The 27,486-nt window shown below is 44.4% G+C and overlaps 1 protein-coding gene across 2 annotated transcripts in view; it reads right to left on the reverse strand.

Moving 5' to 3' along the window:
- Nucleotides 1-27,486, reverse strand: part of IGSF9 (immunoglobulin superfamily member 9) — a 517,703-nt gene that overhangs the window by 46,560 nt on the left and 443,657 nt on the right. For both annotated transcript variants that reach the window (XM_086945078.1, XM_086945079.1), the window contains exons 17-19: nt 11,636-11,806; nt 3,123-3,168; nt 1,046-2,659 (exon numbers count right to left, since the gene is read on the reverse strand). In XM_086945078.1, coding sequence (XP_086801204.1) covers nt 1,046-2,659; nt 3,123-3,168; nt 11,636-11,806 — 1,831 coding nt within the window. The remainder of the gene's footprint in view (nt 1-1,045; nt 2,660-3,122; nt 3,169-11,635; nt 11,807-27,486) is intronic.

Here is a 27,486-nt window from a genome sequence, read left to right on the forward strand (position 1 = left end):
AGGACCTTGCTAAAAAGTAAGAGGAGCTCAGAAGATGCGTGTCCAGCTGAAGACTTCTGTAAGGAAGCTGGTCTTGGCCTCCCAGGTTGGGTGCTGTGGGTCAAGGACTTTGGCCGCCTTACGCAATACCATGGAGTATGAAGCACGCTTCTCAGTGGCATGACCAAGGGGTAAGAGGAGCCCAAAACTCTGAGAAGGTATCAGTGCCACTAGCATTTTTCACCTCCTAGCCTCAATGGCCTTTGGGTTTATCAATGTGCTATCATTGCAGGTCGCGACACGACCACAGACACCACCGGCAAACCTGATGAGGGTCTGTCACAGACATTTGTTTGCAGCACTACCTACAAGGTTTATGACCTGTCATTTTAGAAGGTGACATTTCCGTTGCACACTGTTTTACAATATAAAGAGATAAATGGAGTTTCAAAGAGATGAGATGGGGCTTCGGTCCGCATTGGGTGGTGTTAAAAGAAAGGAACTGATGTTATCACATGGGACTGGTGCCTATATAGGCTCCACACGTTAGTCTGGAGCAGAACGGCATCAGGGCAGAGTCGCACGTAGCCACTACTGGTGCACAAAGGTACTGCTGAAAAGTTTCCAAATCTAGTCTGATGCCTGGAGAATATTCAAAAAGTCAGGCATCTCTGGCTAGAAGCGTCTATCAGAAAAAATAAGTTCAAATATTAGTCAGGAGATAGAGGGTAGAAGTTGGTGAGATGAGGAAAAGAAAAGAGAAGATTAAAAGAGGGAGAAAGAAGAATTAACAAAGTTAGGAAGAATATGGAAAGTTGTGAACACAGTTATGTAATGGGAGAAAGATGAAGAAGAAAACAAAATGAAAAATAAAATAGACTATAAGGGCTACGGAGGAAGATAAGTAAAGGATGATTATGCTTCTGTGATGACATTCCAAAACATAAATCCACAGTCACCTGACAATATATACGTGAGCAAGTAAGATAAAGATTTTATTTATAAAACTTTCTCACCAAATAAAATATTTATGTTAAAAGCTTAAGTACTTAAATCACTCGCTCACCTTTTTCCGATGGTGTGAATGAATGACTCTTTCTTCTTCCTGCCCTCTTCTGCACTGGAACTTTGGGATCCTCCTCCGCTGTGCCAGCTGGATGTTTCCCCAACAGGAGAACTGAGGTAGCTTCCTGCAATGGACTGTGCCAGTGAAGATGGTCTCAGAAATGATAGACTTCCCCTGCCACTACTTTGGCTGGTCAAACTGTTCCTCAGGACCTTCTCAGAAGGCGAGCCATGGAGGAACAATGGAGCCAAGGGTTTGTCCAAGGGTGGAGATGTCTGCTTCTCAAGCATGTGGAAGTCTGTAAACCTGTGTTCTGAGTCCTCTTTTATAGATCTCTCCAACTCTCGCTCTGAATGGAAAGTAGTATTGAAGGCCTTCTCAGTTGTGCTGTCCACCGGAAGCTCTGTGCTAGATAGTGTAGGGCTCCAGTTTGTGCTGTCCACAGCTGTAGACCTATCGGCATCCTCATTGTGGTGATATGTCCAAAGATGTTGCCCAGTCAAAGCGGCCTTTGCAGGCCGTAAATCTAGCTCTGGTGGTTTAAGAAATGACTTAACTGAGGAATAACAATGTGATGACTCTTGATTGCCACTTGTGTCCATGTAATCTGGACAGGGCAGTAGTGGTACCTTGTTGTCCAACCCCAGGTGGTCTGTCAGCCTATCACCAACCTCTAAAGTTCTGTTATCAAGATGCACAACTGTCTGAAAGTCCTGGCTCTTTGTTTTGGATGAAACTGTGTCAAAGTCTTGCCATGAATTCTCTTCTTCCAAGGGCCAATCCCCATCGACGCTCATTTCCTTGAAAAATGGAAGGCTCAAATACTGAAGAATGCCACTCTGAGCTGATGTACTTAGTTGACTTGCTTTGGTTTGAAAGTCAAATGACTTATGGTTTGACAATGAAGAAGCATTGCCCAGTCTGGGTAGAGAAAATGAAAAGTCATACTCCGAATCTTTGAGAGGGGACAATGTTCTGTCCAGCCTTTCTTCAGGAGATTTAACCTCTTGTCGTTTCTCCTCAATCTTGCTGTAAGGGAGGGTAGCTGCTGATGTCACAGGGCTGATATTAATAATGCTAAGTGGTTTTGCCTCTTCAGTAGGGCTGCTGTGGCCAAAGTATCTTCCCTGGCGATAACCGGAATCTCTAGCCTCTCTTCGAGCCTGGCCAGCAGCCTTTGGTCTCAGCGTTACCTCATTCTCCCACACAGTGTGTTCTCTTTGAGTCGAGGTGGAGACTTGCAAGTAAGGCTCATGCTTGACATCTAAACACTGGCTTACCTCTGGGGACATTCTTGTGTGGAAATTTGGGTAGAGATGAGTATGTGTAACATACGGAAAGCCCTCAATATTTCCTGCTTTAGGTGGGGTTTCCCTCTCCACCATAAATCGACCATCTGGCCCGCGGCTGATGCGTTCCAATGGTATTGATTCTCCAAAGTGGCTCTCATACATAGTGTATTTGGAGCCTGCACCATTGTCATGAGCTGCACTTGCACCACAGCTAGTTCCAGACTTCTCACCAAACAGCAGCGACTTCCTGAAGCTCTGGTAGGGTGAGGCCTGCATTTTAAACTTCATTATACTATCGGAGCTACTAGAGCCATTAGAATTTCTGGAAAAGAGATCAACAAAATAACATTAAAAAAATCGATGACCAGATAAGAACTCTTCTGTTATTCTCCACATGTAAATAGGGAATGATGTATTTAAAACACTGCAAATTTACAGATTTTACTATAAACTTTATTTTATCTTGCTATTTGTACTTTTGAATTTCAGATAATCTACAAAAACTAATACTTCACATCTTAGTTGAGCTGCATGTTTTATATGTGTTTGTTAAAACAGATTACACATATTATACTCCTTGCCATCCTAAACTCGAATGTATGCATTTGCCAATCTAGAAGAACAAAAGCAGAGAATGAGAAAAATAAAGAAATGCAATGGAGGGAAGAAACAGTAAAGGCAAATCAAAAAAGTGAATGAGGAAAGGCAGCAAGAGAAAGACAGGACAAAAGACGGACAAAACAATTGCTAAAAGAGGCAGACATCATGGAAATGGGGACACTTACTGTGAAGGTGAAGACTTCTTGTTTGGTGAGAAGACGACTGGTAGATCTGGAAATGCCATGAGAAGACAAAGGGATCAAATGAAAGGCCAGTGAAAAATGACAATGAAAGATGACTTCTGCTACAGCAAACCGAATTATATATCTAGTGAACAGTCCCTTTGCCAAATCACAGACTTGTTCTCAAGAATTAATTACAGCACTGGAGAAGCCAAAATCAAAGGTGACCAGAGCTCAAACATGACTTTGAGTGGGCTGTAAATACTTTCCTCTTATGGTTCAGTTTTTGTACATAGTACCAGTGATTTATTGTTTAGTCTTTATCATATGATATTATTGAGTGCACCCACCGCTCTTTCCCTGCCTATAGCATGATAGCCTCGACAAACCATAGAAAGGAGGAAAAAGAGCAGGTTAGATTAACCTTCTGAACATTTACAAGTTGAGGCAGGATTTTAATGATAATGGTATAAAGATAGCGTCCTTTCGAGGTTGACGCTTCCCTTGGAGACACTGGATGGGTAAGTGAGTTTCAACCATTTTATCACCAAAGTATATAGGGTGTTTTTGCATAAAGATCTTTCTGTTGGAGACCATCATCTTTGAAGTTAATTCTGACATTGACCCGAAATTCTAACATATTGTTTGAGGGTGAAGAAGGTAACACTTATAAGTGATTGATAAATTTCGCTCTCACAGTTCTGTCTGAGGGTTGTATGCCTGTAAATATATATAAATTCATGTACACACACACACACACACACACACACACACACACACACACACACACACACACACACACACACACACACACACACACACACACACACACACACACACACACACACACACACACACACACACACACACACACACACACACACACACACACACACACACACACACACACACACACACACACACACACACACACACACACACACACACACACACACACACACACACACACACACACACACACACACACACACACACACACACACACACACACACACACACACACACACACACACACACACACACACACACACACACACACACACACACACACACACACACACACACACACACACACACACACACACACACACACACACACACACACACACACACACACACACACACACACACACACACACACACACACACACACACACACACACACACACACACACACACACACACACACACACACACACACACACACACACACACACACACACACACACACACACACACACACACACACACACACACACACACACACACACACACACACACACACACACACACACACACACACACAGATTTTGTTTTACTGCTAGGACGGTTTTAATTTTCTGGAGCTATGGGCTTCACCTACCAAGAAAGATTATGTTAGCCACTGTAGATGGGAATTGGACCGATCTAATCTCTTTGACTTCCAACACCAAAATATAATGGGACCAAGTATAGCTACTGCCAAACTCTCTTCCTCTACAGTCCTAGTCCATGAAACAAAAAGATGCAAGTCCAAACACACAAACGAGCAGCTAGAAATGTAGACCCAGCAGCTTGTCCCCGTTTCAATGTTCTCGATGTGTAACTTGGTAGAATTTGTGTGGTATGTGGGGGTGTGGGAAGTGAAGAATATTCTGAGTTATGCAGCCCCCAACAGGGCTATTACCACAGTATCCTTCCCCATTCCTAACTGCAGAACTTCAAATGAGGAGATAATACTGAACTGGGGAACAAAAGTATACTGTGGTATTGGTATATCCTTGGGCAATATTATCGAGTGGTAATTCTGAGAACCTAAGAACGAGAGCCACTGTGAAAATAATCCCAAGCTAAAAGAAGTCATGTTTATCAACAGTACAAACCTGCAATGAAGGATGGCATGGAGAAGAATTGGTCTAAAGAAAAAAATAGTTTAGGAACAAAGATGCCCTAAAAGAAGTCATTAATGCTTTTCAGGACTATACAGACTAATAACCCTAAAAACCTGAAAGCCCAGTGAATGACTTGGAGCATGTCTGTCACATTAAATGGATCACCCTGCCTGCACCAAATGGATTTGAGCAATGGTTGTACAGGAAACATCACTACAGTGGGCACACCTTTAAGTCACAAGCTAGTTCAAGAGAAATCAAACCTGTCTGCCTTCCTCATTGCCTTTACCACAAAATATTTTTATACTACAAAGCTAGCTGTGAGAGCAGTAGTATTCTACACAAAGAAATGAACTCAGAGCATCACATCAGCTGAGAAATTAGTAGTCAAATGGCGCTGTACCCCCGGGCACAGCCTCTACAGAACTCTTCAAGGTATCAGAGACGTAGGTAACTGAGAAATCAATGGGCAGGTGAATTCTGAGTAAGTCATTTTCAAGTTTGGGGGGTTAAGTGTGAGGGAAATAGTCACACAGATCCTAGACGGATTCCAAATCCTTGCAGAGATGCCCTTGGATTTAACACAATTCACCTATAAGCATGATATTTATTTACGAAATATGTGAAGCATGTCAGGCTTACCCAGAGCTTATTGGGTAGAACAAGAAAGACCACTGTTGCAAATGCACTTCAAGTACAGGGAAAGAAGCTAACACACTTGAGGAATATTGTGACACTAGAGGTGGCAGCAGACATGATGAAAAAAGCCTTGGATAGGACAAATGAGGTCAAGCAAGCACTGTTTGTTTGCAGAGAGGGAGTTTTGTCTTAGGCATCTGGCAGCACTGAGGTCCGAGAACGAAGTCTTAAAATGTTGGTCCAACAGGCTATCTTAGTCAAATTCCAAGCAGAGGAAATTTGTTTTCAAGCCTTGTACAAACAGTAAAACAGCATTCTGACTGAATACCACGCTGACAGCATTTTGGTTTCCTTGTATTGTATTGTATTGTATTGTATGCAGATCTTATATAGCGCAAACTGTCACCCTACGGGTATCCTGGTGCTGTAACTTAGACAGATGACATCAACAAACATCAGGCCTGATTATCAATGGGAAGCATTGCTCTCATTCCTAGGGCATAGCCAAGTTTTCAAACTCTTTCAAAAGCTCAACAAGGAGGTAGCTTGTCTAATACTCTGAGGTAGCTCGTTCCAGAGGCGTGAGGCCGTTGTGCCGAACGCCCTGCCTCCCATCCAGGATTTCTTATATCTGGTAGTCGTTACCAGATTTGCACTGTAAGAACGAAGATATCTCATGGGCTTACACCAGGTAAATCTCTCTTGCAGAGATAAAGGGCCCATCCTGTGTACTGCTCTAAACACAATGCATAGGAATTTGAAACTAACGCTTTCCTTGATGGGCAGCCAATGAAGGTCTCTCAGGGCCGATGTGGTGGAGGACCTGCGTTGCCTATTTAGTACCAGCTTTGCTGCTATAGACTGGACTCTCTGCAATCCCTGCAAGATATATTGTGGTGCTTCTAGGCTCTCAAAGGGCCATATTAGGAGATGCCTATTATTCACATTTGCACCGCGTGGTAGGCGGTACTGCCTTTATAAATATTATATGCTCCTGGGTCATCTCACTTTTTAGTTAATTTGTTTTTGGTTACCAGTAGCTGCCGCCGGCAGGGGAGCCTGCTCGTGGGAAAGGGGTTGCTGGACCCTAGTTTGTTCTATTTAGTTTCTCCTTCCTGTTTTTTCATCCAATGCATTTCCTTGGGCCTCGGAAGCCTAGATATGCCCCCTTAATGCTGTTCCTTAACAAGAATGGAGCAGCAGATACACGCAGTGGGCAGGCGATGGCGCCCCAAAGGCAAGCCCGTCTGCGCATGTCCACAGCCGGGACTGTACACTGTGGCAGGACCCCTGGCTGTTTTTCCATCGCAGCATACCATAGGGAAGCCCTTCTTGAAGCACGCAGTGACTGTAAGTATGTCTCCCGTAACATTCATGATTTTAATAGTGAACCAGGCAGTTATTGATGTTTGACATGTAACTTTGCTTTTAACAAAGATATCTCCATTAGGACAAAACAAACCTCAGCCTTACCTTCCGTGAAAACTTAGTGGAAAGGTACTCTGCAGGTGATTTTATGTGCAATAATAAATACCCGGTTCCACGAATAACTGGGGATCATCTTTCTTTCTGACCTGCTTTCTTACCACCCCCTAACCTTGTGGATGAACTTGTGGCTCAGGGAGGGAATCACTCTAAGCAGAGATATTTTAACTGACTTCCTTTCGCTGGATCACAATCACTATATTCCCTGACTCTTTAGCAACCCATAGAGAGTGTGTGCAGAAGAGACGAGTACTGGGTAAAGGAGAACTTTTTAAAAAAATGGCAGCTGGACAGGGAAGAAGGGGAGCTGAGGAAGCCCAGTGTGCGTGGGTACTTTTTACTGTAAACTGTGCCATCGACTGAGCCCTATCTTCTATGGCTTAAAACTACTCACAGCAGATTTTTACTGACCCCATCCAGGTGGGGCACATAGGGGCCAGAGTCTCCCTCCCTGTGGCTGCGATGGGAAGTTTCCACAGGACATGATGCACTTTTTAATGCTTGCAGTGTTTATGAGGCTCCGAGAAAGTCTTGCTATCACAAAAGCAGAGACTAGGGAGTTAGCCTTCTCTGACTCCCCTAACAAAACTACTGTAACCCACAAAAAGAGAAGGACTAATGAGAATCCCTCCAGAGAGACTTTACTTTATCTCTCTGGCCCAAGAAAGAAGATAAAAACAGCAACACACAGAGTTGAGAGAAAAGAAAGGGATAGAAAGGAAAATCCTTAGATTTTTAAATACTGCCCTCAACCCCTAGTTAGTGGCATGCTTCATCATAGGGCCGCTTCTACACCCAGGTGCAGACCAACACACTGACCAGAGCGCTGTTTTTTTTTTTTTGGTTTGTGAGGTAAAGAAACGAAGAAGAAGAAGAAGAAGAAGAAGGATAGTATCCTTTCTTGAGGTATCACTTGTGCAGAAAGAAATGTGATACAACTGCCTCAGCAGGTTCCACCTACAATCCTTTATTGTTGGACCACCTTGGCAGGATTAAAAAAGCAAAATGAGGGGTACCAAGAAGGAGCTCCTACTCTATACCCCCCCAAATCTGCCAACAAGTTCCGTCCAACTAATAATGCCCTTTAGGTCACTGGCCTTCTTCAGGGTAAGGATCCATCACAGAGTTTGGTCTATATCACTCTGTGATCAATTGTTACTGAATGGTTAACTAAACCTTACTTGTTTTCTCCATAAAACATTCATCATTATTATCTATGAAAGAGAAATAATAATCATGAGTAAATCCCATCTGCCCCCTTATTTAATCTATAAATCCAAACTAAATATGGGACATAAAGATAATTCTCACAACCTAAAATGTTGCCAGTGATTAGAATATAAAACCATAATATGCACCCAACACAGTGTGAGGCTGGGGAGCGATCCATAATGAAAGTCTTACCTCATTCCTATTAAAAAAAAAGCAAACTACAGACAGGGGGCGACCTGCTTTAATTTTTTAACAAATGCTCTCCAGGTATTCTGTGCTATGTGTCCCTTGTGTAGGAACTATAGGTCTGCTACTGTAACCTGTGTAAGTTGGTGCTTGCATCACTTACTTTAGATATAAGTTCACTATATCTATAGGTCACTACACTTAAATCTTATAAGTAACCCCTTTAGAAGGCCTTATCAATCCTGAAGGCAGGGTGCTGGGTTTTAGTGAGAGGGTGCCCCTGCATGAGGAGCGCCTCTCTGAAGCCTTCAGGGGCCATTCTCCTGGGTTGTCTGTAACTCAGCCAGACATGTAGGTAGAGGTGCATTATAACCTCACTGTAAATGCTATCTGGAAAACGGCTGCATGGAAATATATTGTGTTTGGTATCAAACACCTTGTTATCATACCTCCACACTGGTAACTGGTTTGAGAGGTATGATTCCGACCTTCTGAATCGAGCTTCGTGGGGTCACTGGTCTATCTCCACCCGGTCAGCACAAAATGGATGCTGCCGACCAGAGACACATTTCTGCCCTCTTGCTGCTGAGCCAAGCTTGAGCAGAGGAAGGCAGCACAATAGGCATCCTGTCACAGGGAGGTGTGACCACCTCCCAGACAGGATTTAGTTTATTGGGGCTCGGTGGGTGAACTCTGAGAGTGCCTGAAAGTCTGCATTGGGGGGCACATTGCTGGCGATTCCCGAGCTTGTGCATTGGACTCCACGTGGTACTGACCCTGAGCAGTATTTGCACCAAAGAACTCCGGCCTCCTCACACCAAGTGCTCCGTGGGCTGCCACTTTGCAACCTTGCGCGAGGTCCCCTCTAGACTCCTAGTCATTCGGTATGTGGGTCCTTCTGAGGGTCATCTTGATTTCTGTTGGGCTTCCCTGATTGCTCCAGATGTGACTTGACTCCCCATTGCTTGGTGAGTCCCCTGGACCTTGCTGGTCCACACCGTAACCTGATTGACCTTCCTGCGTGGGTTGCTTTTGCCAAGGCTTGTGGTGCTCCAGTCGGACATCGACACCTCAGCCCTCGACATCCTTCGTGGGACAGCTCACCTCCGGCTCCTGATCATCATGAAAGTCTCCTGGTCCTCGTGGCTGCAGAGTCAAGCATCCCTTCTTCGCACCTGAAGCAGACAACATCGGTGGGCATTCATCTACCGAGCCCCTGGTCACTCTGAAGTGACCCAGAATCTGTCCCCTCTGCTTTCAGGTTCCTTCCTTCCAGAATCCAGGCTTGGATTCCACCAGTCCCTTTTCACCTTCATGGCAGCAGTATGTCTTCCCAGCCCTCCATTGAGAACGATGGCGGTTTCCGACACCATTCCAGACCTATGCACCTGGCTTCTCTGGGATAGGTAACTCGGGTACTATGGTATCCACGGGTGGGGTGGCTCTCCATCCTCAAGAGGCTTGGACCAGTCACGATTTTCTGGATCTGAGATCTGGAATTGTTTTTATTTCATTGAATACAACATTTATTACGAGACCAGCCGGGTTGGAATTATCACTGGTTGAAAGGTTTAAACAGTTATCCTGATCGCAGAAAGCCCTGAAGATGTCAAGGGTGTCACTTCCCACTGGCGAAAAACGTGTTGGCTGGCTGTGCGAAAGATGACCATATTAAAATGAACCACACTGGTTAAGGACTACGTCTTCATTTTAACTAGTACGCGAAGTAGCGCTACGCGAAGCTGCGCAAAGTGCACTTCGCACTACGCAAACTTCACGTAGCACTACGCGAGCTGCGTAGTAGCATGTTCGCACTGTGCAAGATGCTTTTTCAATGATTGCACAGTGCGGACAAGCATCCGGCACTGTGCAATCATTGAAAACGGCATCTTGCACAGTGCGAGCTGTAGTTTTCTGCTGCTCGAGAAGATTATTACTCGAGCGGCAGCTTTCTCAACGCGAACTGGTAGTTTCTCATTGAGAGCGGTCGCAAGCATGCGCAACCACTCACAATGAGACACCAGACCTCCACGCGTGGAGAATCTCGCCGGGATGTCATTTTGCTTGCTCGCGGTCGCAAACATGAGTTTGAGGACCGCGAACAAGCAAAAAATGACTGCTGCACTACGCTACGCTGCACTACGCGTGTTCGCACTGTGCTACGTGCAGCTCGCGTAGTGCGTGCGAAGTTGCGTAAACTCCGCGAGCGTAGCGTAGTGCTTCGCCCAGGGTTATTTTCAACTTCAAGGAACAGTGTTTCACTGTTTTACTCTCTCACATGTGCATAGGATTTGATGGTGTATGCCGTGAGCAATGCTTTTGGGTTCTTAGGTATGAGTAAGCAGGGGTACAGGCTGTGTGTGGAGTGTGAAATGAAAGTACATGCTACACACAGTGTGAAATTATAGGGGTGATGCAGGAAGAATGCAGTGATATCGAGCTCTGTTTCTGATGGATTCAGTGCTAGCAGGTTGTAGGTGAAGACTGCAGTATTAGCCTGTTTCAGTTAGAGGGTGCAATACTTTACTACTTTGTGATCAGAATACAATGGTAGTGAACACAGCTTTGTGGGAGGGTGTCTCGTATTAGTAGGCCATTTGAAAAAATGTTCAATATGTGACAGACTGTGGGGAATGTGCAGTACTGGCAACAGTGAGGGACGTGGAATCTGGGGGCAGGCACCAAACTGCATTGCTGAAACGCTGATGGGAGCATGCAGTGTTGCTGCTGGCTTGAGTATCCTATTCTCTCAATCCGGCACCTTTCAAGCGGCAAACACAATAGCAAGTCAGCAATCCATTGTTTCTAGCACAGGGTAACAGGCAACATCCCACTATTTACTGGTACATCATTATCGCTTTAACAGCTCTTGCCATGCAAGTTACTTGTTTGGAGTCAAAGTTGAACTTGCCTGATATATTTACATGTCCTGAAAGACTTGCTAGGTTTTTCCAAAAATCTGAGGTAATGCTTTACAAATATAAATATTCACAATTATATGGGTAGTAGTATATTCTCATTCATAATTGTAATAGTAGTACATTTTCAAATAATATTGTTAACGCTGAAAGTTACCATCATTTTTAAAATCTTACTTCTTACCTTGCCTGCGTTTCCGGTGCCGCAGGGCACGCCGACGGTTCATGATGCAGGCAGCCAACGTGCTGAAAACCACTGCCATGCAGAGGAAGCAGATACCCGCAATGACACCAGCCATCACAGGCTGTGGTAAGATCTCAGGGAGCTGCGTCCGGGATGGGTACACCTCCATACCTGAAAAATATAGTACAAGCCAGGAGTGAGTCTGGGTACCCAGCTCAGGATGTTGGGCAGAATTGTGCACTTAGAGGTTTGCAAATATACTGCTAACATTCAAACAGGGCATGAACAACCATGGCACGCCACAATCATTTAATCACTTAATCTAACTCCAATAGATTAACATTACAAAATAACAAATAAAGAAGGTCCTAAAGCTAGTAGAAAGAGAAAAATAAAGGAGTACTAGATCCTAAAAGAACACACATTTATGTCAAACCCATAACTAGCAAATCAAACTATTACTATGATGGAAGGGTGAGCTGCAGCTGGTTAAACTTAGGGCAGCCAATGCTATATTATCAATGCATATTTTGTTGTAGGTCTGCTCATTCCTTTAGATTAGGATTTGGAGTTCACTGATCTGAAGCTTTCGGTACAGCTCTAGATTGGAGAAAGACTGTAAGTGATCAGAAATTCAGTGGTGACCAACCACCTCTCTTTCCTTAGGAGAGTCCCATGTATTGTTTATTTTAAGTGATGTCCTAGGAAGCATTTTTTTCTGGTGTGCCCTTCTAATGAATGGTGATTAACATGTCTCTTTACCTCTTACAGGATCCAAGCGAATACGTAACCTCCCTCTTAAACTATCACAACAAATATGTTAATAAGAGACACATTGATGTAAATCTTACATTTTCTATTAGAACAAATACAAGGCAAGAAATTAGTGCATCAATCTTAACACTTTACAATTAATATCTTGACTAATATAAATCAACAGATCAGTAACATCTCTTGAGTTGTTCCCAAATAGGCTTCTGCAAATAGGTATGTTTGTATTCATGCTTAAAGACTGAGCAGGAAAGCATCCTGTAAAGCTTCCTGGGTCAGATATGTTGTTGGGTTCTCAGGCCTGATTAGGAAAAGCAGACTGCTTGTGATTTCTTAACACTGAAGCCCATCTGTTAATCGCGAATACCTGAAAAAAATACCAGAAGAAAATCCAAAAGAAGAGGGTCTCATTCTGGTGGTCTTGAAAAACGAATTGTCACGTGATGGTCACATGCATACCTGGCTTTGCGATATTAAGGTAGCCTTGGGATGCTGACATTTGAATCTCGATATTCTGGAGGAAAATCGTTAGGAAAAGAATGGTGATAAGAATGGCCAGTCCTCTTGTGCAAACTCTCCCTCCCATTCATCTTTTTTTTAGTTTTCTGGCATGTATATTGTTCAGTTCCTGAAGAGTCTCAACAGCTAAAAGGAAAACAGTAACTGGAAAATTGTAACTAAGCTTGCACAGTAAAAGGAATGCATCTAAGTAGTAGATGGAATGAGTGCACGTGTTCTTGTTTGTGGCAGTCTGCCTGCATCTGTGTTCTACGTTACTTCACATCCTTACTGCTAAATGGAACTCACTGGACATATGGTGCATTGTCAGGTTCCAAGTCAGGTGAGGGTTCCAGACAATGTGGCTTAATGTGCAGAACGAAAGGGTCGTTTGCCTGTAGTAGTTTTTGCAGCATTGAGAATTTTCTAAATTCACAAGTTGTGCATTATTCTACAACTTAGTGGTTGGTTCCGGAATGGTATTATTTTTTTCCTCCTTCTTTCCTTTTGTTTGGTGGGCATTGTCAAGTTGCTGACCTTTTGATACAATCATTCTCCTTGAACATAGCCAGACATCCATCCTGGAAGCCTCTCAACGTGGACGCCACCTTCAGATTCTTTTTTCCCTCTGACAACCCTTTTGTAGTTTTAACACTGTATCGTATTGTATGTTGATGTACCTACCCCTGTTGCAAATTCATGTTCTTTTCTGGGAAGGCAGGAGGGTAGCATGCAAATCTAGTATGTTCTTCAAGCTGCAAAACTACTCCTATAGATAAATAATACGGAAGCATAGAAGAGTCCTAGGCTCCATTAAATGAAAGTTGAGCTGCACGTGGGATTAATTATGTACACATACCTGGTTCAAAGACCAAGACCACCAGCCTCTGTATGTGAATGAGGGTTTTTTATCGGTACAGTGTACGAAAATTCCAAAAAAACCCTGGTTACGCAGGACAAGTGATCCATCCCTCTTTTGATTTTTTTGTAATTGATTGCCAGACAGAGAGATTTGTGAAAGACATCCTCCGACAGGTGTTGAATGATTGGGGGGAAGCGGAGGCAAGTCACTGTTTGTTAGGTGAGGGGGAGGTACGTTTTGTGGAACCTTTACCCCTATCCTTCCCGTTGTTGCCTCTGTTCCCCCTTCTAAAGAAACATCTTGAAGAGGTAGACTGATTGTTGCCTTTGTATGGTGTAGAGGCAGTGTCTGACAAGATACTTTTTGACCCCCACGATAGAAGGAGCGATGAAAGGAACCCCGATTGGATGGGGACTATGGGCTTCCATAGGTTTTGCAACATCTGTGCCTTTTTTCATTTTCTCTAAGGAGGTGTCTACAACGGGACCAAAGAGATGTTGTTTGTCGAACGGTGTGTTCAGAACGGAAGCTTAGACTTCGGGTTTAAACCCGGAAACTCTTAACCAGGCGTGTCTTCTTAATAAAACACTGGAATTATTAGCCCTAGCTGCAGTGTCAACGGCATCTAAAGCACAGCTAATTGGCAAATTAGAGAGGAGCGCTCCTTCTCGTATTAAGTCTTGAGCTTTGGATTTATGTTCATCTGGTAGAAATTGGAGCAATTGTTCTATTTCGTTCCAGTGCGCTCTGTTGTACCTGGCTAGAAGAGCCTGGGTATTAGCAATAACAAGTGATTTGCTGCTTGGGCGGCTAATTTCCCATAACGTCTATTAGTTTAGATTCTGGAGGAGGGCATCCTCTGACATTTGTGAGTTTACCTGCTTACGTGCATTAGAAACCACTAAAGAATCTAATGGTAATTGGCCTTTAATGAAAGCTGGATCTGATGGGGCAGGTTTATATTTCATTTCTATTGTAAGGGTGAGAATGTGTGCACAAACCGGGTCTTTAAATATGTCATCCGCATGTCTCACAATACCTTTGAGCATCGGGAGTGTGTAGCTTGATCTTCGAGAAGTACTAAGGGTCTCAAAGAGAAAGTCCTCCACTACGGATCCCTTATGTAATTGAACCCCATGATATTCAGCAGCCCTATTTAATAGCTCTATATACCCTACATTACCATCTGGTGGAGAAGGCACTGTAGGATAAAGGTCAGGATCATTATCTGTGGGTGAATCAGTATTGTGATCCGTCCAGGGGTCTGCAGGCATAGTAACATCTCCCCCGTCACCATCATCCTGAGCATCAGGTGTTTGTGGTGAATTAGTAGGTGTTATCAGTAAATTTCTGTTTTGTGGGGAAAGAGGTGTTAGAGGAGGAGAGAAGGGTTATAACCAACATGCTTCTTTTTAAGAGGAATGTGACAAGTGTTCTCAGGCTCTGGTTTGCATTTAAGTGGCAATTTGGTGAAATATGTTCAGTTCTAGAGTTAATAAACAGTTCTTTTTGTTTCGGGTACGGTTTTGAAGACGGGACGTCGAAATGGGGCTCCAGTTGTGGCAAAGGAGCATTTTTGTGTCTAGGTTCCAAGATTTTCTGAGGCTGTGTTTTCGGTGCCGAAGCTTTCGTATCTGAAGAAGCTTTCGGTTTTGGTGTTGAAGGAGCCGGCTCCGAGACTGGTTTCGGTTTCAAGGTCGAAGGTTTTGGCTCGGTGACAGAGTGTGGCCGACTCGTTCCCGAGCCGGAAGGCTTTTTTGTGTTTTTCGGTGCCGAGCCGGAAAGCGGGGCATTGGAAACATTTTCTCGGTGCCAACCTTGGACTGAAGGATGAGGAGGAACCGTAGCCTTTTTCTTGGGCTGAGTTGGACTTTGAGGCAAGGGAGGTTCGGTACTCACAATACGCTGACCATGCGCACACATTTTAATTGACTAACAAATTCTTCACTATTTGGTACCTGTCACATCCCTTCTAAGTGAAACAAACAAAGAAGAGCAGCAGGGGTAAAAGTAGAAGCCAGTGGTCACAGCTGTGGGTACGGAATTGCTAACAAGCCCTCTTTGGATTGCTAACAACATAGGACTGTATTGCAGAGACAGATTTCACAAAGGTCTGGACACATGCCATGCTTTGTGCATTTCACCCATCTATACATTTACGTCAAACATACAAAAGTTAATTTTCAAGTTGCAATGCACATATAGCAATAAACACAAAAAAGATAATAATTTTTGCAGTTTGTGGTTCTTTTCACTGCATAAATGGGAACTGACGCTAGTTCCTTGGGATTCTGTTTGAAAGTACTGGGTGAAGTGTCTCCATAATATGGTTTGTGTTCTGTTTTTACACCTACATGACCGAACAAATTCCACGGAAACTATACAGACAAAACTGATTTTTTCACATATGAACGTTCTGTTAAGGCGACGGCGAGTTAAGGGGCTGTCTGACGTTATTGTGTTTACTGCCTTTATTCACTGTGCATTGCAATAAATGCAACTTTATGTTTTCAGTTTAAGTACTACATTATGTGCCTTAAACAGTAATGCATTTAATATTACCATGGACTCTGCCAACCACAGACCACATGGAAAACACTGTCACTCCACGTGCACCGTCTCTCTCTGTCAGACTTCACACAGACCACATGCAAATTGCAGACCACCCGCTTCCTCCCCATAAATCCACCTTATACACTCTACGGGCACTCTGCTGTCATACTGTTCCTCTAAAGATCCATACAGCAGCACGTGCTCTGAGGTAAAGGTACGAGGCGTGGGGCAAGGCAGGGTAGCCTCAGGAAGACACAAGTAAATAATTTTATCTACAGGCACGGCTCGCTATTTCCAGGTGCAAGGTGCCGTCTGCTTGAAAGAGTGTGTGAAATAGTCAGATTAGTAGGGATAAAAGCTGCGGGGGAGACAACTATCTGGATACAATCTTTCACTCTTAATACTGGCCTTAAAAATTACATCTCTAAACAAATACATTGAGAATATAATTTTACGGACCACCCTTTAGTTTCATAATACTATCCCCGATGCCACTTAAAAGGTCAAATTCCACCAACATGTGGAAAAGATACATGTGTGATTATAATACGTTTAAAAGTGTTTTTCTTATTAGCATCTGCCCTGTGTATTTATTGTTTTTGTAATTCGCTCAGAATGTCAAGAGGTTGCCCCAGAGCACTGGTAAGAAAAACAGACCATGAGCACTAAACTCACAGATCCTTTGAAGGAATCTGCTGCCATGTCCATGGCATACTTTCTTTTAATGCAGCACACATACGTCCATTAGACATGACACGTTCTCACTAATATTGTTCTATACACAGTACAAAGGATGACGCCATAGCTGGGATCAGAGTGCTGTGGATGCTACATGTGCGCCTGTCACTGAGAATACATATGTATGAGACATATCTGCTAAGAAGGTTTTCCATCACCTGCACTCTACTGCAAAAAACATTCATCACCAAACGTACACGAATTGGGATTTTAATATCTATACAATTTGACTGCTTCTTTGCATCTCTCTAAGGCACTCTGTTGGACAGGCCACGTGTAAGGCTTGCTCCCCCCCCCGCACGACCAGGCCCGAGCCCGGCTCTTCAGGTGTTACACGCAACAACCACCCGTTTCCCGGTTCATATGGGACCCCTGCCCCTGAACATCTCCACACCATGGGCCCGATTCCCTACCGGCCCTCTCGCCCGGCCTGGGCGCCATCTTGGACACAGCACCACGAGGCCGCGTGGCCTCCGATCGACCCTAACCCTGGGCCTGGCCAGGCCCCGACATCCCGGCACCACCATCCACCCAGGAGGTGAGCGGACTACTTGGCAGGCCAATGGGAGAAAGAGGTGTCGATGGCTCTCCCCCGCCAGGTGCCGATCGCCCCCAGCTCCCCCACGCGCTGGCTCCACCCCCCTGCTGGGTGTCTGGACTCCCTCATCCCGGACCTCCCGACCTCCAAGTGCGAGGGTCCGGACATCAAAGGGCGCCAGACCTATAACTGGGGCAGCTCCAGAGCAGGAAGGCAGTTGTATCCTGGAGTCGAGAGACGCAGTGAAGAACTCATCCTTGACGGACTACTGGCGCTGCCGTAGCCCTGCCTTGTGAACTATCGACCTGCCTGCTGGCGCTGCCGCAACCTTCTGAAACCTTCATCGTCGTCGGGACCTGCTGGCGTGGCCGCGGACCGTTTGTAACCACCACCTTCATCGGGACCTGCTGGCTCCGCCGCGGCCCGATCATCTAGAACGCCGAGCTCGAGGATTGTGAGCTATTTCATCTACCACCATATCCACCAGATTGGTAACGAGACTGTCCCGCTACCCCCTTACCCAACCAAGAGACTAGAATAGAGGGGACCCCTGAGTCCAGACCTCCTTGTACCATTTCACCGTACTTAAAGAATTGCTTATAAAGTAACGTTGAACCTTATCCTTGTGTGGTGTACATCTGTGGGGGGGAAGTTACTTGTCTGTACGATCGCTGGAGACGGCTCTCCCCGGAGACCTCTCCCCTTGTCCTCGGCCGACCCTCCCGGTCCGTCTAACATACTCAGATACGGAATGATGATAAAAATGCCCATCCCAACAGATCTCTCTGCTTTTCTCTTCCTCCAAACATGCCAGCTCAGGACCCCAACTATTCATAAAATTTCAGATTGGACAACACAGTGCAGTAACCAGCTAAGCAACCTATATCATAGGAAACACCATAAAGGACCTGCAGAGCTGTTTAAAGCTACAAGCAAACTGAATACCATAAAACTGAGAGTCTGTCTAACACTTTATCATCCACCACGCTGCTATGCGCTTCATCCACTAACACGATACCCGCACCTCAGTGGTCACCACGCATGACACTGAAACACTTCCCACACAAAACACCTTTCCAACCATACATCCTATGCAGTGTAGTGTGCTTCCCATGTAGGCAAGCGCTTCTGCGCAGCACATAGGGATAGTAAGCACCATATACATTCTGAAATACAATTTAAGACAGACCCTACAGAGAGTCTCTCCATCACCCTCCCTCTCCCGAAGGGTATGCATTTGGTCACCTAACAATATTTTGACTGTGGTTTATGCTTTATTGTCCATATCTCGACAAACCATTTCCTCCTCTGTTCCCCATGGACATTCCACAGGCTTTTCTTCCATCTGTTCAGGAAACTTAGGCCGCTACCCCTAAGTAAATTATATTACCTAGATCCAGCATATGTAGAGATGTGCCACAAATAATGGACTCAGTAGGACAGTTTTTGAAGTTAGAAGGTTTATCTTCACATATGTTTGAGTGTTGCACATTTGGTAGAACAGACATGAAATTACTGGTAGGGTTGGTAATGACAGGACAAGGAAACCAGATGATAGGAGCCTAAGATCCTGCAACATACAAATAGTGACTGAAAAGCTCACAGCAATTTGCTCAGGTAACAAGTAGGCTATAACTTTATACAAATGCCCTAAACTTCATCTATCATGCTGTGTTGACACAGAAAGCAAACAGTGCACAAATACCCTGTAAGCACCTGAAAAACACAACCCCATGATTTGTTATGCCACAAAATAGTTTAACAACTGATACCCACTGACAATTGCAGGTTTTGAAAACACTGGAAAGCACTGAAACCCCCTCACTGGTATTCACAACAAATAGAAACTGTAAACAGGAATCCCTAGGTATATATGTATTCCCCGTCTGCTCAGGTGTGCTGCCACTGCCACCCGACATTTTGAGAAAAGCCGCTGTGCCGATTTGTACCCCAAAGGACAGAACTCTGAACTGTTAATGCACCTTTTCTATGGCAAACCTCAGTCTATTCTTGTCTTCACAGGCATTTGCAGGTACTAGTCCTTGAAATCTATAGTTGCCATGTGGCCCCTGCTGCAGATGTAAGATGAGTTCCTCACGGTTGTCTAGGATGGGTCTGAGCAACTTGTCCGGTTTTTATCTCAGGAAGGAGCGAGGTTCAGCCCTCGGATTCTCCTCTGCTGGTAGTAACTTTCCTATGGCCCTTTTCTGCATCAAGTCTGCTTGTTGCAGTCTTTTCCTTTGGCCTTCGTAACCATTCTATATTCTATAAATAGCTTTGTTGGATGATGTTTAAGCTCCACTTATCGGAGATGATATCGCTTCACTCCTGGAGGGATCCTCTGATCCACCCCCACCAGTGTTTTGTATTGGGAAGACCCCCATGGGGAGTCCCTTATTTGTTGAACCCAATCCCTGTGGAATAGGTCCTCTTCCCCTGGACCTCCCTTCAAAAAAGCTGCTTTACAATGCAGGGGTTCAGCCACTGTGGAGCTGTCGTCTGTGTACTGGTCTGTGGTACGAAGGTGGTCTGCGTAGTTGTATGGGGTTTTTCTCTACTTGTTGGAATCCTTTTCCTCAGCAGGATCCTCCTTTGAACAGGCTTTAGAAATGCAGAGCTTATGGACTTGGCTGTGTCATTATCCTTTTTCATTCTCTGATGAGAATCAACCTCTGTGTTTCCCAAAGAAGGCTCTTTCGAGTGAATGGCAGGTTGATGACTGCAGCCTGGGCTTCTTTATTGAACCCACAGACCCTTAGCTAAGCATGTTTTTTCGAGGTGGGACCTGAACACAGTTGTCTGCTGGTTGTGTCTGCTGCAACCAGCGCTAACTTGAGTTTTGTGTTGGAAATTATTTTGTCCTTGTTGATAATTGCCTTCGCCCTTTTTTACATTTCTCCAGGGGGAGATGCATTAGTTCCTTCATCTCTTCCAACTGTTGGTGCCCATGCCTTTTGAGCAGCACATTAGATTTGGCAAGGTGCCATTGAACACCTGCAGACCTCTCCATCTTCCCTCCCCAAAATCTCAAATGCTTTAGTATCTTTATCTGGTGGGGGCTCCATGGCAGCTTGTGGGTTTAGCCTTCTTCTGTGGTGTCTTGTCCATAATGGAGGCAGCAGTAAAATTGCCCTTGATGTAGGTCGAGTTCTGGATAGAGAGTCTGTAGTTTTTTTCTTGAGAGTTACTGCTTTACCAGCAGCAGATTCTCTGAACTCTTCTTGTCCTTTGTCAAGCACACTGAACAGCATAGGAAGAACGCAATTCTTCTTTTGTGGGGGCAACAGTGTTTCTAACAAGAAGCAAAAGCAAACCCCATAAGTTCCACTTCCCTTTTCACCAGTGCTTTGAATATTGGGATGTTGTTGGACTTGGCCCATTTTGCAGGGTCATCCCCAAACATTTTGCCTTCCTCCTGTATTTTTTCTGACCTGTTGTTGTTGGTTTTATGACTCTGGGCAATTTACCACTGCTGATCAGTGCTAAAGTGCATATGCTCTCTTTGTAAATTGATGTTATGGATTAGTGATTCCATGATTGGCATATTTTATTTATTTGTCAGACCCTAGTACAGTGCACTATGTGTGCCCAGGGCCTGTAAATCAAATACTGCTGGTGGGCTCACAGCACTGATTGTGCCACCCACAGAAGCAACTTGTAAAATGTGACTCAGGCCTGCCATTGCAAAGCCTGTGTGCAGTCTAAGACTGCCATGTCGACTTGGCAAGTGCACACACTTGCTAGTCCCTAAACCTTCACTTTTCTACATATTAGTCACCCCTAGGGTAGGCCCAAGGTAGCCCCTGTGGGCAGGATGCATTGTATGTGAAAGGTAGCGCTTGCCCTGATATGTGTGGCATACTGCCAAATACTGCCAATTTCGTTTTTCACTATTGCAAGGCTGTCTGTTCCCATAGGCCAGAATGGGGAGTTTGTTTATAACATCTTATAAACATAACTGACCCTGGGAACAAGATAGGAAAAATAAAGTTTAGTATGAAGGAATTCAGAATGTTAAAATACATCTTTTAGTGAGGGTGATTTTTACATTCTGTGTTTGAAAATACCACTTTTTGAAAGTAGGTATTTTCTTGCCTAACCATCTAGTGTGCCTCTGCTAGGTTTGTGTATTGCATGTCTGATGTTAGGATGACAGGGGCTGGAGAAGGGCAGTGGCTCCAGAAGTATGATGAGTCAGGGCTGGGCTGAATAGGCCTGGTCTGCATTTGGAGTAGTGGGAGGAGTAGTACCTTCACCTGAATAGGGCTGTGCCTGCCTTCCACAATGACGGCTCCGCCCCCCTGTGATGTGTCTGGAGCTCAGGCTCACACTGACAAAGGAGGTTGTTGTGCACCTGCTAAGTGCCCCACAGAACTGGTTATGGCTGGGTACAGACACTTTCTGCCTTCGGAGAACAGAGGATTTTGGTGTATAAAAAGAGGGGCCCATACCCCAGACTTTTAGATCACTTCTGGGACATCAAGAGGAACCTTTGCTAATGAGAAGAGCCAGATAAGCTGAGGAGGAATACTGCCCCTGTGCTGTTTGTTGTCTGGGGTTGGCCTGCAGTGGCTACTTGCTGCCAAGGAAAAGAGAAAAGGACTTTGCTTTTTGCTTTGTGTACTGCTTGAGGAAGATCTCCAAGGGCTTGAAACTGAGCTTGCCTCCGGTTCTGAGGTCTCAGGGACCCAAAACCGTCACCGCCAGTTCCTCTGAACTTCCTTGCTGGGAGTACTGACCTGCAAAGAGGTGCTTGCTGTTGTTTTGGACCTCTAGAGACTGTTTTCCACTGGGAGCTGGAAGAATCCAGGCATCGTCCTGGATTGACGCATCGCCATGTCAAGTTTGTCGCATCATTGGGGGACGCAGTAAGAAACTGATGCATCACCTCCCCCAGGGCACAAGTCCTATAAAAAGAAGTGGGGGGACTGATAATATGCAAATGACCTCATGACGCAACGTGCTTAACGTGTCCCGGTGTTTGAAAATTACACCGGGACACATTCAGCATTTTTCTGTGGGGCCCAGCTTCTTGGCAGGGGGGACGGCGTCCACTGTGTGAAAAGAGTGGGGGGAGGTCGTCCACCCGCGTGCCCCGACTCGAGCCCTGACCTCCCCACGCAGTAAGAAACTGATGGCCCACCTCCTCAACGGTAAGGAACCGACGCAGCACCTCCCCTGCGCAGCAGTAAGGAACCAACGCATCACCGCCCCCGGAGCAAGGCACCGACACATCACCTTCCCTGAGTGTAAGGAATCTACGCATCACCTTCCCTGCGGCCCGGTTTGTTTGTTTGTGTGACACATCCAAGGTACTTTGTGTGAAAAGTGCAATTTGCTTTGAACTGAACTATTTCTACCATCTGAAAGTCATATTTTTAATACTGCATTGTGGATTTTTGTTGTTTTGGTCTTGTTTTGGTTTAGATAAAGATCAATTATTTTTCTAAACTGGTGTGGTGTTTGTTTGTGGTGTTTTTACTGTATTACTGTATGTGTTCACAAATGCTTTACACACTGCCACTGAGATAAGCCTGTCTGCTCGTGCCAAGCTACCATGCTGCCAACTAGAGACCCCCATTTCTAACAGATGTCAATTGGGGCAATGGCTTTGATGGCTATTTGTCAACCCTTATCTCAGGCTAATGAGTGTCAAAATTATTCCACCCCTCCTCGTGTGTCTGCAGATGATGGAAATTGTTCTGCTCAAACATTCTCTCTTGTTCTTCCTCATACTGGAATATCTCTTACTCCTGTTCTTCTTGAGGTTCTGGTGTTAACGGAGGCTCAAGTTCTGTTTGCTACTCTTCATCAGCTTTCTCCCTCCGTGGCTTCAGAGGAATTAGATAGGCCTTAAAGGGGCCTTTGAACTTCTCCTTTCTTCTTATGTGAGCCTACATTTCAGCCTTGGGATGCTTCATCTTTCTTTCAATGCTGAGGGCTTTCTGATCATCATTGGGTTTAACTAGCTTGGCCTTCATCGCCAGTGGTCAGGGTAATATCAAGGACTTCCAGTCCACTGTACTCTGGGGTTTTACCAGGCACCTCTTAACGTCGATGCCCTTCAACAATGGCTTCTTCTGTGTCTTTTACCTCTCCACCCTGGCAATTTCCTCCACATCGGAGCCTTCCCCCTGTGCACCTATGTGTCCTTGGTGTTTTCCTCATTGCTCGAGAGCCCCAGGTTCTTGGGCAAGTTATGCTTTTGTGCAAGTGCTATGGCGTAGAGCACACCTTTGTTTCTCCTAGGTGTTCAAGTCTTTGGCTGGAACTCTGTGCACAAGTCAAACAAACGGTGCAGTTCTCATGGTTGTCTTTCTGTATGAACTTGTGATACACTTCAGAAAGAATCTGAAAGACGTACCCTTCTTACCAGTTTTCATTCTCCAAACCATGTGGTTGATGTTTTCTCAGGAATAAACACTCAAAACTTCGGTGTTCTTCTGTGGATTTGTGTCTTCCTTCTACGCTCTCGACAGTGGTGCTGTGTTATTCTGTTTATCGCTGAGTTTTTGGTGCTTTTCTAAAAAAAAAAAGTTTTTCCATCATTTCTGCTCCAGAGTTATCCGCTATGCCTCCCGACTCAACGGTGGAAAAAAGAATCCAAAGATGGTGTCCACACTTAGGGGCTTCCTGGACATACACCTGATGTCATCCAAGGGATACAGCATCGGATGGTCAACAACTCCATGTCGCCCACAAAATATATTCAAAGAATAAAAGAAAGAAAAGAATAAAAGCTACAATTTCAGACCCAGCCACGAGAAGGCGGAATATTGCACAGCATGTGATTAAAGAAAAGATTCACGCAGCAAAACTTGGATATGTCACATAGAATCTAAAAGGAATGAGGGAGATTGGAATGTGCAACTTTCAAAGAATGGGACTAGAGATTTGAGCGAAGAGGCAGGATTGATTGAGGCGCTTGCGGGAATAAGTGTAAGTTCTGGTACCTAATACATTCCTGCTTGAATCATACTTGTTCATGTGCTGCTCTATCTTAAAATCTAACTTGCAGGTTTCATGCAGGGCATGGCTGCAATTGTCTTTTCTCGTGCCCCAATACTGCTCGCTTAGTCTTCCACTTGTGTCCATGCTTATGTGCCTGTATCACTTAACATGAAACTGAATCTCATTCAATGTCTGGATGTGGAAGTTGGGAGCAATTTATTAGTTATTCCCCCTCTAGTTTTTTAATTATCAGAAGCACTGCCTTAATGGTCTCTACTCCCAGGAAGCCTACTGTCTCTAGGAGGGACCATCTAGAGAGGACTGAGGAAAACAAGGAGCGCCATGTTACTTGTGGATGCCACATGTGATCGAGCCCTTTTCCAGGTGCAAACACAGGTAGGGCATCCCAACAAGGATAAGCAAGTATTCTTTTAGAGTCACTCACTAAAAGATATGGATTTCACAGTAAGATTCACTGGACAGATAGAGATCTTGAATCGGGTAGAACCCAAGGACACCAGGTTCACGTAGTGGAAACGTCTTAAGATTAACAAAACATAAAACAAGCATTTACAATGCAATAGGTCTCACATTTGCGAGAGTTTAAGCTATTGGCATTATAAATGACAAAGCCTTTTATTTATCTGTTTTGATAATTAACACATAAATAAAAGGCATTGTCATTTAAAATGCCAATAGCTCAAACTCTTGTAAATGCAAGACCTATTTTATTTCAAAGAAGAGGCCACCATTTTCTGGGCTGCTTGGAAAGTGAAAGCGTGCGAGGTTGTCAATTAAACTTGAAGAAACAGAAATACCAACACTGGAATGTTAGGTCAGAGGGCCTTTAACACCCTTTAGTGCCCCTTTTCCATGATACTATTATCATGAGAGCCTCCAACATCAAACAATTGTAATAAAAAGAGCATTATTAACGAATAAGTAAAATGACCCCACTCTACGACATAAGGATATTGAAAGTCACCAAAGAGTTCAGGGCCATTCAGATGTACAGGGCTGCAGGTGGGATCCCTGTAACTCTGAGCACGCCCCTGTAACATTTATACTGCATAACATGTATAGATATACATAGAAACACAGGCAAGGAGTAAGTTAAAGGTCACAGATCTCCTGAGGGTCTTGGCAGATAAGGTAGGGAGAGGGTAGGATCCCTGACTTCTTGTAATACAGTGTCTTCACAACTCAACATACAGCAGACTACCGATGTTGTTTTTTCATTACAGAAGAGTAGTGATGTCACAACTGCACTGTAATATGACAATTACAGGCAAGCATTATTACAAGGTTCTCTATCTGACAAGAATAATACATGTAAAGAGGTGGTCTAATATTCTCTCCGGAGTATGTGTGCTTTTACAACAATTTTTAAAACACTTATTCGTTTTGAAAACATTGGAATGGTGAAATCCTGAGTCAGTTTATGTGAGATAGAAATCTGCAGGTTGGTTACAGGCTGTTGTGTACCAGTGCATGCGTTTAAGAATAAGATAACACCGCTCTTTTCTACTCAGTGTTACTGTCAACTAACCAGTGATGCGATCAACACTTTGGCATGATGCAACGCCATCTGTATCGTACAGTAAGAATCACCAATGCAATATCTTCAGCAGGATTCAAATACTGCACGTCAGTAGCTCGGCCTCAACTCTTCCTCGGGTGAGGCGGAACTTCCTGGATTGAAAGAGCTAATAAGGAAGTAGTTTAACTAATTGCACCACAGGAGTACGATTTCTCTACTTTGGCTGTTATCAGTGATTTGCAAGATCCAGGATGTGTGGAAACTTGCTTAATAAAACAGACAGAAAAGTTAACAGTGCGGTATTAAGAACAGACCATGAAAGTTGCTGAGGATCACAGTCTTGTACGTTCGAGCTGACCAAAATGCGCAGCAACTCATACATTGAAATGACCTTCCTCAGTACGTTTAAAGAAGTTGGTGTTGATAAAGCCCATGTTGCAGACCCATGCCTTCCAACTCTTGATTTGATTCTTTTCTATATTTGCTAAAATTCATGTGAACAGCAATGCTTAAAATGTGATCCGTTGCGAATATGCCTCAATGTATGGAAAGCGCTTTGACGTAGATGACGGATGTATGATGTTACAACGCATGCTTTTACCACGCATGCTGTTACAACGCAAGTATTACAACGAAAACCTTTACAGCGCATTACACTTAGGGGTGCTGGATAGTGAATAGTTTAATTTACTATTCCAACTCCAGTCCCCGTGGACACTAGGGAAGGTGTTGGATAGTAAATTAAAACTATTCCTTATCCTAGAGCGCCCCCCAGTGTAATGCGTTGTAATGGTTTTCGTTGTAATACATGCGTTGTAACAGCACTGCGTGGTAAAAGTTGCGGTGTAAAGGTTGCATACCGTCGATGACGGCACAGTCCGAGCTATATAAAAGTCAATGATAAATACACATGGCTAGAGAGTTCAAGGCTGTTTTTGCAGCCCAAGGTACTTAAAGTGAGGTAGAGAACTCATGCAGCGCTATCCTCGCCAAAGATATAGCGCTGATGTGAGACACATGCTCAAGAAATTCAGAGCACAACAAGGTGTTTAGACATGGTTAGGGCTTTGGGGACCGCTGCCATTGTCCCGGTCTGCTTGGAAAGTGAAAGCATGTCGTGCCTGCAGTAGGAGAAACTTGTTAAAGAAAATAGTTCTAATACACTAAATAAAACATACCATGTAACAAGAGAAGTAAAAGGGCCAGACCTCATGTGAGGATACAAATGAAGACAAGGCGGTACTAAGGATGGACGAACAAGAGTATTAATGAATCAAAAGCCAGCAATTACAAAGGACAATGGCACAAGCCAATGACAAATATGGGTGGAGAGTGGGCGGGGCTTCAAATACATACTCCAATACAGCGTGGCCCGCAGAGCAGAGAATGCGGAAACCCAG

This window comes from Lissotriton vulgaris, chromosome 12 (genome assembly GCF_964263255.1).
Source record: "Lissotriton vulgaris chromosome 12, aLisVul1.2, whole genome shotgun sequence".
Taxonomy (NCBI): Eukaryota; Metazoa; Chordata; class Amphibia; order Caudata; family Salamandridae; genus Lissotriton; species Lissotriton vulgaris.